Genomic DNA, 13,417 nt, shown 5'->3' on the forward strand with positions numbered 1-13,417 from the left:
AGTCATGACATGCTCTAATTCGTCAGTGCTCTGCGGGTCCAGAGCAGTACTTCTACTGTGTTATTAACTCCTTTGTGAGGATTAAGCACATAGTAATGTAGGGTCGATAGTCTTAGAATGACATGCTCTAACGAATTAGAGCATGTCAGTTTTGTTTTACTTATATTGCCCTTTAAGAATAAATATATTGAAAAAATAAGTCCAGAAAGCTCCCATTTGAAGATATATAAAAGTCCAAACTTTATTTGAATCCAAAAAAGTTAAAAGCAAATAGAGGTAACATCAAGGATAGGGGGAGAGACAAATACGTCTTACATGTTTCGGCCAAAAGCAGCCGTAATCATAGACATAAATTCGTACAGGTGTCACCCTTATTTACAGAGGTAAAATGTTCCCTATTGGTTAAAACATAACACACCCTTCCCCTTCCCTCCCTTGCAAGAAAACAAATTAACCATTTAAGCAATGCAAACATTATTCCATCATATAAATGCAAAGTGTATTGGCATTAGCTTCAAAATATATACATTAAACAATCCTGATTAATGGACAACTATTTTTAGGGTAGGCAAACATCAGAGCATAGAGTTATCGATTACTCATATATATATAGCAATAAATTACATAAATAGTGTCAAACACAGGGGCAGCTCAGCTTGGCTGCGTTATATATATCCTCTTACTACTGGTCTAAACTATTAGCAATATATATCACATTTATTGAGTATCTATATTCATATAGCTCATGAATCAGTAATTTTAGTCTACCATCCATAACTTAAACTATGTCCCTGATAATAGAGTCAATTTACAAAAGGTCAGCAATCACACTATCCACAGTTGGGAACTAGTGCAAAAACACCTATTCCCAAAAATTGATAATGTCATTTTCCGAATTAAACCCATAAGGGGTTAAAGTGCACATCTTATTGATCCAATAGACTTCTTGTCTAGCAAGAATTGACCATTTATCCCCTCCCCTCGGGGGTCTATTTATGGATTCTATTGCATTCCATTCGAAGGTGCGCACATCACCCCCATGCACAAAAATGAAGTGCCTGGCCAATTCTGAGCATTCAATCTTATTCTTAATATATCCCAAATGCTCACGTATCCTAGCACGAACGTCACGGCTAGTCATGCCAATATATTGTAATTTGTGACATGTGCATCCTATCAAATAAACCACAAAGGTGGTTGAACAGTTAACACATCCCTTGGTATTAAAGTTATCATTAGTAACATAGGAGGTAAAGCTTGGTCCTACTTTAATGACTTCACAGGCCTTACAATTTTTCCCACACCTGTAGGTTCCATTGTGCCTTAACCAAGAACTCTGATTTTGGGGGGCTCGAAGTTGACTGGGGGACACCATATTACCCAAAGATAGATTCCTCTTATACACAAACCTGCAACCATCACTAACAACATCTTTCAAGAGATCATCTCCATATAATATGGGAAGATACTTTTTAATGATGTTGCAGATCTGATAATACTGCATGGAATACTTGGTAATAAACAAAGGTTTGTTATCATTTTGACTGTTAGACTGTCTATTAGGACCTTTGTATTTTAAAAGACTGGCTCTGTCAATTTTGATAGTGTCCTCCATTGCATCATTAATGACCTGGGCCGGATACCCTCTATTCTCCAGTCTTTTACATAATGCCTGGGACTCAGAATAGAAAGTAGCATCATTTGAACTAATTCTCCTAGTTCTTAAAAACTGACCCTTAGCGATCCCTCTAAACACATGTCTTGGATGTGAGCTTGAGGAATGCAATATGGAATTACCTGCAATGGGTTTGCGATAGATATTAGTTTCTATCCTCTTAGTGCACATATTGAAGCTCAGTTCCACATCCAAAAAATGTATGGTGTCAGGCCGCCACTCATAGGTAAATTGGATATCAGGAATACAAGAATTCAGATATCCTACAAAATCCCTAGATTCCAATTCAGAAAAGGTGCCAATGAAGATCAAATCGTCAATAAATCTCTTGTAGTACAATATCTTCGCTGAGTGAGGGTTCACATGTCCAAGTAAGTACTTATATTCCATCCAGCCCATAAATAAGTTAGCATATGAGGGGGCGAATTTCGCCCCCATGGCTGTGCCTTTTAACTGGACATAATGAACCCCCTCAAAGCGAAAATAATTGTGCTCTAGAAGAAATTTAGTAGCCAAGACAATGAACTCTTTGGTTTCGTCAGAATATTCTGTTAACAAATCTAAAAAGAATTTCAAAGCCTCTAGACCCAAGGAATGTGGTATTGACGTATACAGCGCAACGACATCTACTGTCAGCCATGTCATACCTTCCACCACCTGCACAGTATCCACAAGATTAAGTATGTGAGTAGTATCTCGTAAAAAACTGGGAAGGGACATAACCAAAGGCTGTAGGATACAGTCAATCCACTCTGATAAGTGTTCAAACAATGACCCAATTCCAGCAACAATTGGTCGTCCCTTAACTTGCTCCAAACTCTTGTGGATCTTGGGCAGGTGGTGGAATATAGGTACCACAGGATCAGGGACAAACAAAAACTCAAAGGTATTTTGATCAATAATACCCAAATATAGAGCATCAACAAGGATGGATCTCAATCTATTCTGATACAATCTAGTAGGATTACTACTGAGTGCTTTATATGAAGAGACATCACTCAATTGACGTACAGCTTCATTCACATACATATCCCTATCCATTACCACAATATTGCCGCCCTTGTCGGCCTGTTTGACCACTATTGACAAGTTGTTCTGTAGAGATACAATCGCTTCTCTTTCTTGTCTACTTAAATTTGAGTGATCCACAGTTGTCAGTTGTCACACTTGTCAATAGTGGTCAAACAGGCCGACAAGGGCGGCAATATTGTGGTAATGGATAGGGATATGTATGTGAATGAAGCTGTACGTCAATTGAGTGATGTCTCTTCATATAAAGCACTCAGTAGTAATCCTACTAGATTGTATCAGAATAGATTGAGATCCATCCTTGATGATGCTCTATATTTGGGTATTATTGATCAAAATACCTTTGAGTTTTTGTTTGTCCCTGATCCTGTGGTACCTATATTCCACCACCTGCCCAAGATCCACAAGAGTTTGGAGCAAGTTAAGGGACGACCAATTGTTGCTGGAATTGGGTCATTGTTTGAACATTTATCAGAGTGGATTGACTGTATCCTACAGCCTTTGGTTATGTCCCTTCCCAGTTTTTTACGAGATACTACTCACATACTTAATCTTGTGGATACTGTGCAGGTGGTGGAAGGTATGACATGGCTGACAGTAGATGTCGTTGCGCTGTATACGTCAATACCACATTCCTTGGGTCTAGAGGCTTTGAAATTCTTTTTAGATTTGTTAACAGAATATTCTGACGAAACCAAAGAGTTCATTGTCTTGGCTACTAAATTTCTTCTAGAGCACAATTATTTTCGCTTTGAGGGGGTTCATTATGTCCAGTTAAAAGGCACAGCCATGGGGGCGAAATTCGCCCCCTCATATGCTAACTTATTTATGGGCTGGATGGAATATAAGTACTTACTTGGACATGTGAACCCTCGCTCAGCGAAGATATTGTACTACAAGAGATTTATTGACGATTTGATCTTCATTGGCACCTTTTCTGAATTGGAAGCTAGGGATTTTGTAGGATATCTGAATTCTTGTATTCCTGATATCCAATTTACCTATGAGTGGCGGCCTGACACCATACATTTTTTGGATGTGGAACTGAGCTTCAATATGTGCACTAAGAGGATAGAAACTAATATCTATCGCAAACCCATTGCAGGTAATTCCATATTGCATTCCTCAAGCTCACATCCAAGACATGTGTTTAGAGGGATCGCTAAGGGTCAGTTTTTAAGAACTAGGAGAATTAGTTCAAATGATGCTACTTTCTATTCTGAGTCCCAGGCATTATGTAAAAGACTGGAGAATAGAGGGTATCCGGCCCAGGTCATTAATGATGCAATGGAGGATACTATCAAAATTGACAGAGCCAGTCTTTTAAAATACAAAGGTCCTAATAGACAGTCTAACAGTCAAAATGATAACAAACCTTTGTTTATTACCAAGTATTCCATGCAGTATTATCAGATCTGCAACATCATTAAAAAGTATCTTCCCATATTATATGGAGATGATCTCTTGAAAGATGTTGTTAGTGATGGTTGCAGGTTTGTGTATAAGAGGAATCTATCTTTGGGTAATATGGTGTCCCCCAGTCAACTTCGAGCCCCCCAAAATCAGAGTTCTTGGTTAAGGCACAATGGAACCTACAGGTGTGGGAAGAATTGTAAGGCCTGTGAAGTCATTAAAGTAGGACCAAGCTTTACCTCCTATGTTACTAATGATAACTTTAATACCAAGGGATGTGTTAACTGTTCAACCACCTTTGTGGTTTATTTGATAGGATGCACATGTCACAAATTACAATATATTGGCATGACTAGCCGTGACGTTCGTACTAGGATACGTGAGCATTTGGGATATATTAAGAATAAGATTGAATGCTCAGAATTGGCCAGGCACTTCATTTTTGTGCATGGGGGTGATGTGCGCACCTTCGAATGGAATGCAATAGAATCCATAAATAGACCCCCGAGGGGAGGGGATAAATGGTCAATTCTTGCTAGACAAGAAGTCTATTGGATCAATAAGATGTGCACTTTAACCCCTTATGGGTTTAATTCGGAAAATGACATTATCAACTTTTGGGAATAGGTGTTTTTGCACTAGTTCCCAACTGTGGATAGTGTGATTGCTGACCTTTTGTAAATTGACTCTATTATCAGGGACATAGTTTAAGTTATGGATGGTAGACTAAAATTACTGATTCATGAGCTATATGAATATAGATACTCAATAAATGTGATATATTTTGCTAATAGTTTAGACCAGTAGTAAGAGGATATATATAACGCAGCCAAGCTGAGCTGCCCCTGTGTTTGACACTATTTATGTAATTTATTGCTATATATATATGAGTAATCGATAACTCTATGCTCTGATGTTTGCCTACCCTAAAAATAGTTGTCCATTAATCAGGATTGTTTAATGTATATATTTTGAAGCTAATGCCAATACACTTTGCATTTATATGATGGAATAATGTTTGCATTGCTTAAATGGTTAATTTGTTTTCTTGCAAGGGAGGGAAGGGGAAGGGTGTGTTATGTTTTAACCAATAGGGAACATTTTACCTCTGTAAATAAGGGTGACACCTGTACGAATTTATGTCTATGATTACGGCTGCTTTTGGCCGAAACATGTAAGACGTATTTGTCTCTCCCCCTATCCTTGATGTTACCTCTATTTGCTTTTAACTTTTTTGGATTCAAATAAAGTTTGGACTTTTATATATCTTCAAATGGGAGCTTTCTGGACTTATTTTTTCTATTTACCGAGAAGGGTAAGGAGCCCTTCTGTCTAATAGTGCCCTGCAGCCGCGAGTTGTTGTGTGCGCCCTGGGTGTAGTATGATGTGGAGGATGGTAATGTAGCTGGGATCGCTGTTTACATCTGACATTGGATTACGTCATCAGTGAGTGCCGGCACGCCGAGTCGTGTAGTCTCGAGGAGGGAGAAGGCACAGAACGCTGAATCGGCTTACCGGTCAAGGAGTAACCTGGTTATTACTACCTGGAACAGAACCGGCTGAATGCTTTTGTTTCCCCGTCGAGCGGGTATGCCTACATTCCTGTAAGTAACGAACTCCGTTGGTTGTCAGCATAAAGACGCAGTATCATTATAGCTACGATACCCTCCACAATCTAAGTTATTTACTCCCCAGGGTTTGTCTAAATTATTCACGCATACAATGTTGTTTTTATAACCAGCACCATTTTCTGTTTTCTGGAGATTCTCTGTACGTTTGTACTATTTTGCTATAGAATAAATATATTGTCACAGTGGAAATCTGTGTGACATTCTGGTATGAAATGCATGATCATTTTTAATCAGTTCTTGTAGCTTTAGGTTCTGAGTTATACTACATTATTATTTATGCTGAGAAAATGGACTGATCTTTGTAATCAGAAATGGCACTGGTGACCCTTTTAGATACCAACATAATAATGACAAGAGGCTTGTTATAGTTAGAAACAAGTTCCATATAGACCCTTGGATGAGAGCTTCTGGCAATACTGGGTAAAATCCCATTTTAGCGTTCTAAAGTATTTTTTCAGATTTACTTTATTTCACACAAAAATTCAATTGGTTTGGGGGTTCATATGGAACAGGGGCTACTAACAATACTGCACTGCCCATGCTATGGACAAAGAGGGGTATATTTTTGGGTCCTAAGGCAGTTTTCCCCAGACTTTCCTCAGACAGCAGGTACTTCAGCTCTGCTAATAAACATTCGTTTAAAATCCTCCGAACAGGAAGACGCTTTAGTTTTAATTTAAAAAATGTCATTACTAATTATTTTTAGCTAAGTATATATAAAAATAAATAATAATTGATCTATTTTTTATGTTAAGTTCAGTCATGTCCCCTGAATGAATGGAACGATTCACTGAACAGTTATTGTTAACGGTGTATAACTGTTTGATACATTTCATAAATGCAACATTTCGTTTCACATTCACTTTTTATCTGTTTTTATTATTTCAATACATTTGACTAGACAATGCTTTGGATGAGGGTGACATTTCCCAGTTTGCACTTCCGTCTTCAGTGAAGCAGCTCGCGAAATGTGCGACGGGAAATGAAGTTCTTGGTCACTGTTGGTGTATGACGTATTTTCCCTGCGACGTATTTGTTGACAGTGGTGGCAGACATGGCTCTATTTCCAGCATTTTCAGGGATCTCTGGAGAGAGCTCGGCTTCTGCACGTACAGGTAGCAGGGGAGAAAGTTATACATATTCTTTAATTATTTCTCTAGTTGATGATTAAATATGCGCCAAAAAGTACATTAGTATTCTGTGTGCTTTTCCAATGTGTGTTATCAATTAGTAATTTTATTTTTAAATGAGATATTACTGATAGTCTGTTGCTATAATATCACATTGTATATTTGAACTAGTTAGTTAATGAGATATACTTTTGCATACAGCATATGTGAATTTTAGAGTAACAATGTATAACGATTTCTTTTCTTGTACAATAATGTAGAAAAAAAGGTTGCTAACTGTTTCAAATGAAAGTACAAGTTTCTTTTGAAACACCAGATCCATGTGTTCACCAGTTTGTTAATTAATTTAGGTTTTATTTTGAATTTGTAGGACCAAATAACATATGTAATAAGCTATGATTGATGCTTTATTACATCAGATGTTCCCAAAGTTTTGTTAAATACAGTAGGATTATTAGTTCACAAATGCATAATAAAGAAGACAATACAAGCAAGCAGTAGATTTTCTTTTCTGACAAATTTAAAAGTTGCTTCCATTTTCCTTGCCCCTGCATTATGTGACAACCATCAGCGAATCACAGAAAGCATTTACGCTTTGAGCTTTTGCACATGCTCAGTTGGACCTGGTGCCTCAGAAAGTGTACATATAAAAATAATGTGCACATTTTTATAATGGAAGTGAATTGGAAAGCTTTTTTTTTATATTGTATCCTCTGTCTAAATCATGAAAGTTTAATTTTGACTTTAGTTTTAAACAATTACTTTTAGTAACTTAATTTAGCTGTTTAAAAAAAGGACATGAAACCCACGTTTCTTCTTTTATTTTTCAAATATACTTCTATTATCAAATTTGCTTTGTTCTCATGTTATTCTTTGTTTGAGAGATATCTGGATAGGTAGCGTGCACATTTCTGGAGTTCTACATGACAGGAAATAGTGCTGCCATGTAGTACTCTTGCTAATGTATAACTGCTGCTATATAGTACTGCTGACACGTGCACACTCTTAAATGTACCTTCCTGCTTTTCAATAAACGAGAACAAGAAAACAAAGAAAAAGTACATTGGAAAGTTGTTTAAAATTGTATGTTTAATCTGAATCATGAAAGAAAAAATGTGTTTTATGTCACCAAAGTTTTGGTGTCTGTTTTCTACTCAGTGGTGCTGATGTGGTCCCCCGTGTCTTCTTTTGGGCAGCATAAACTGAGAGCAAGGATTACTCAAAGCTCATATGTGTTATATACATCTGTCAGCCTTTGACATACAGTGATAGCTCTGATAATATAGGCTTCTTAATATGTTTTTAATAAATTGTCATAAAAATCATATTTCAATAAATTATTCATTGTTAAAACGGTGTTCTGTTTCTTTTGTTGGGCACTGGGTTAAAGCTATGTATTTGGATGCATGCACTTGCATCTTACAGAGAACATAAGTCAGTATAGGGTATGTATCCCAAGCATTTATTTTATTAAAAAACAATATTAAAAATATTACTATTAGTGTATGAAAGGAAACAACTTTAGGGTGACCTTTTAAATTATTATGCTAAATATGGCTAATTTTAAAGGCCATGATACACAAATGTTGAAGGACTTGAAAGTGATGCAGCATAGCTGCAAAAAAGCTGACTAGAAAATATCACCTGAACATCTCTATGTAAAAAAGGAAGATATTTGACATCAAAAAAGTATTCACACCCCACTGCAAAGACACTTTAAGCAGCCAATAAGGATGTTAGTCCCAGGACTTGCAAGGGAGTGTGCATTTGGCTAGTGCAGGCACAGTTATGTTATTTTCCTATTCAGTTTAAGGAAGTTTACTATGAAATCTCATGAGATCAAAGCAAAGCTGATTTGCTATTGTTTTTTTTGTTCAACTTGCAGCTGGACAGCAGCTTAAAGGGACAGTCTACCATAGAATTGTTTTTGTTTTAAAAGATAGATAATCCCTTTATTACCCATTCCCCAGTTTTGCATAACCAACACAATTATATTAATATACTTTTTACCTCTGTGATTACCTTGTATCTAGGAACCTTCTTCCAGCCCCCTGATCACATGACTGTGACTGTTTATTATCTATTGTCTTAAATTTAGCATTGTTTTGTGCTAAATCTTAAATAACCCCCTGTGCCTGAACACAGTGTTATCTATATGACCCACGTGTACTTTCACTCTCTTTGTGTTGAAAAGAGATTTAAAAAGCATGTGATAAGAGGCAGCCCTCAAAGGCTTAGAAATTAGCATATGAGCCTACCTATGTTTAGTTTAAACTAAGAATACCAAGAGAAAAAAGCAAATTGATGATAAAAGTAAATTGGAAAGTTGATTAAAATTAAAAGTCCTGTCTAAATAATGAAAGTTTAATTTATACTAGACTGTCCCTTTAAAGGGACACTGAACCCAAATTTTTTCTTTCGTGATTCAGATAGAGCATGACATTTTAAGCAACTTTCTAATTTACTCCTATTATCAAATTTTCTTCATTCTCTTGCTATCTTTTTTCAAAATGTAAGTTTAGATGCCGGCCCATTTTTGATGAACAACCTGGGTTGTTCTTGCTAATTGGTGGATAAATTCATCCACCAATAAAAAAAGTGCTTTCCAGTGGTCTGAACCAAAAAAAACCCCTTAGATTCCTTCTTTTTCAAATAAAGATAGCTAGAGAACGAAGAAAAATTGATAATATCAGTAAATTAGAAAGTTGCTTAAAAATGCATGCTCTATCTGAATCACGAAAGAAAAAATTTGGGTTCAGTGTCCCTTTAAGTAGAACTATTCACAGGGCACTTACTATTGTGAGCTGAAGACATTTTTAGGTAGAATATCTTCCCTTTTTACATAGAGCCGTTCAGGTGATATTTTCATGTCAGCTTTTCACAGTTGAGCTCCATGAGTATTATGTCCCTTTTAATAAGTCATGATTTTTTTAAACAATACTCTCATTTTCTAATTGTGTATCTGTATATAAATATATAAGATATGTTAGTGAAAGCTTTAGCTTCCAATTTGTATATATTAGAACAGCAAGGATTTAAAGGGACATTAAACCCAACATTTTGCTTTCATGATTCAGATAAAGTATACAATTTTAAACAACATTTTAATTTACTTATATTATCTAATTTGTTTCATTCTTTAGCTATCCTTTGTTAAAGAAATAGTAATGCACATGGGTGAGCCAATCACATGAGGCAAATATCAGAAGCTACTGAGCCTATCTAGATATGATTTTCAGGAAAGAATATCAAGAGAATGAAGCAAATTAGATAATAGAAGTAAATTAGAAAGTTGTTTAAAATGGTATTCTCTATCTGAATCACGAAAGAAAAAAAATGGGGTTTAATGTCCCTTTAACACTGGTTATATGGGAGCTTCATTAAAGGAACATATAACTGAGGAATTCAACACTGCAGTTCAGGAAAGCATTTAAAGGGTCATAGTAGTCGAAAAATGACATGCTCTAATTTGTTATATGCAATTTTAAGACAAGCAACAGTGCATTACTATGTGTTTATCCTCCTCAAAGGGGTTAAACACTCAGTAGAAGTACAGCTCGGGATTGCAGAGCAGAAACTGCTGCTGATCTTATTAGCAACACTAGTTACACAGCTGAGTTGCTTAACAAGCGCTGCTGATTCGATCAGTGGTGGCTTCAACTTGGGACCAGCCGTGTACTGCGGATCCCTTTGTGGGGTTAAACGCACAGTAGTGCAGGGTTGCTAGTCTTAAAATGACATGCTCTAAGGCTGTTATGGTCCTTTTAAAATCCGCACTTTCTAAATGAAGCACACACTGTACTTGTAGCCTTCACACTGTCAACAGTCGTGCGGCTTTTTTATTTGTTTCCAAAATGGGCTTGAGGTTCTAAAGCCGATCAGAGGTTGCAGTACCCAAGCATTTAATGTAAATGGAGCAATGCCCCTGACTGCGTATTCACATGCTTTCCCCTGAGGCAGTACCCATGCTGCCATTGCCAATAATCACTCCGGCAACATTGCATCTCATGTGGATGTAGCGCTCACGTCTATTTTGGAAGAATTAAAATTGTGGCTGTGGGCTGAAGGCTACAGTAACACGGTAAGTTGCGTTTAAAATATGCATGAACAAAACATGCATATTTTACATGCTCCCCTCTACTGCAGTCCTTTTAGAGACATTTTATGTTTTGTATTAAAGTTACTACCTCATATTTATTGATACTCCCAGATATCTTGCATACTTCCTTTCTGTATCTTGAGTAAATCCTTTCTGTACTGGGATATAAAATTGCAAGTGTAAAATCAGCTAGACCAGAGTTGTCCCGCCTAAGGCCTAGTGGCCATATTTCGCTTTAAATCGTTTTAACTGACTCTCCACTTTTCTAAACTATTTCTGTCACTAGCAATGATGTATTTTGTTGTATTGTCTAAAGAACCACATGTAACCTTGGTCTGATTATGTGCAGGTCATGGCTTTGTGACATTGTAGCCTTAGACTGAGGTAACACAACGTTCCTCTGCTTTTCACTATTGTAAACACACTGTGCTTACCCATGCATATAGCTGACGGCTGAAGTTAGTTATTAAAGAACTTATTCCTCATCTCTATGGCTGTTTTGTTCCATACCTTTCTGTATAGTTGTATGGCACTCAGCATTCTGCCCCCCCTCCCACACAGTTTTAGGCAATTTTTGGCCATAATATTTTTTGCTCAGGGAGTAACGTGTTCTTTATTTTCATGGCGCTTCTAAAATGTTCACCAGGGCTTACAAAACACTCTTATACACAGGCACAAGCACACACACATATACAAAGTTATGCACATACACGCTGTAACGCACACCCACCACACACATATCTTTCTATTGCTGCAATATATATATATATATATATATATATATATATATATATATATATATATATATACAAAACCCAAACAGATTTCTTGAAACAATACTTCCCCAAACATAAAATGCCAACAAAACTAAAGGCAATAGCTAGCTGAATACATAAAAGGTTCAGAGTTACCTCTAAACTGTAAGCTCCATGGGCAGTCTTGTATTATCCCCCCCCCCCCCCGAATGTAAGCCCCTTGGGCAAAATGTCCCATTATATACCTGTATAATACTTGTTAAATGACTATAAGCTTCTTATAAATGTAGTCACATAAACTGTTCTGCCCCCCCCCCCCTCCAATCTGCTGCTCTAGTCAAGTGCCTTGTTTGCCTAGGCCAAAATACGCCCCCGGACTAAACTGATTACCCCAGTACATGCAAGTACTTGACTCTGAGCATAGCAACAGTACTGCAGTTTTTTGTCTTCTTTGGCCTTTTGACAAGGTAAATGACATTTAGGGCTTTGTCCTGTGTCTGATAGATCTGTGGTTTTTAAGAGCACAGTGAGCTCATATTTATTGATCCTTGTTTTCTCTCTCTCCTACATCTGCAGAGTTGGACTGGCTGAGCAATAAGAGTTTCTGCACTGAGGACGCTCTTGCACTGCACCAGCGCACCCTGCAGTCAACACCCCCTCCTAACACTGTGTCCCGTTCAGCTAGGTACCTGGCACTACCCATACTTTTTTCAGTTTCACATTAGCTAAATGTGTAGAAATACTCTTGTATCATTATATGAGTTGTAATAACATATCTAAATGTATCTTTGTGTCTGCATATACCTACATAATCAAGTAGAAAAATAGATTATGTTTTCTCATTTCATTATTTTTTTTAAATAGTCCTACAATTGTGAAAAGAAAATGCTCTAATGTGTTACAGCATTTTATTATTGCTCTATTGCTTATATATAACTATGGGGTTAACATATTATTAAAGTTGGATCCATAACAGCTATGTACAACTAGGACCTAGCTGAACGTGTGATGAACCAATGAAAATATATTATATATGTGTGTGTGTATGTGTGTGTGTGTGTATATATATATATATCTCTAGGGCTGGGTGATATGGGCAAAAATGTTTTTGCAATTTTTAATAAAAAAAAATAAATCGCAATTTTCTTATAAATGATGACTATAACACCTTAAATTCTCAATAAAAATGTATTTAAGACTACAGAATCTTAATGTACATGTTTCTCAATGTCCAATACACTCTGGGAGAATAAAAATACAAACCACATATATGTGTGTGTGTATATAGGGCTGCGTTAGGAGCTTAACGCTGCTTTTTTGCAGGTGTTAGGTTTTTTTTTCAGCCCAAACTGCCCCATTGTTTCCTATGGGGGAGTCGTGCACGAGCACGTTTTTCCAGCTAGCCACTACCGTAAGCAACGCTGGTATTGAGAGTTAAAGTGGCGGTAAATATGCCTCTACGCTCCCTTTTTGGAGCCTTTTAAACAACGCTGGTATTGAGAGTTCTCTGAAGGGCTGCGTTAGCCCTTCAGAGAACTCTCAATACCAGCGTTGTTTAAAAGGTGCGGGGGAAAAAAAGGAGCGTTGGCTACGCGGGTCGTTACCGACAAAACTCTAAATCTAGGCAAAAGAATCTACTTTGTAGATAAAAAAAAGCAAAACATTGTTTGATATATTTTTGTTTG

The 13,417-nt window shown here is 36.9% G+C and overlaps 1 protein-coding gene across 1 annotated transcript in view; it reads left to right on the top strand.

Moving 5' to 3' along the window:
• The first annotated feature begins 6,764 nt into the window (after window positions 1–6,764).
• NRDE2 (NRDE-2, necessary for RNA interference, domain containing) overlaps window positions 6,765–13,417 on the top strand; it is a 185,180-nt gene continuing 178,527 nt past the window's right edge. The window contains exons 1-2 of the mRNA XM_053697566.1: window positions 6,765–6,863; window positions 12,309–12,417. Of these exons, the coding sequence (XP_053553541.1) occupies window positions 6,803–6,863; window positions 12,309–12,417 (170 nt within the window). The 5' untranslated portion in view covers window positions 6,765–6,802. The remainder of the gene's footprint in view (window positions 6,864–12,308; window positions 12,418–13,417) is intronic.

This window comes from Bombina bombina, chromosome 1, assembly GCF_027579735.1.
Source record: "Bombina bombina isolate aBomBom1 chromosome 1, aBomBom1.pri, whole genome shotgun sequence".
NCBI classification, from domain to species: domain Eukaryota; kingdom Metazoa; phylum Chordata; class Amphibia; order Anura; family Bombinatoridae; genus Bombina; species Bombina bombina.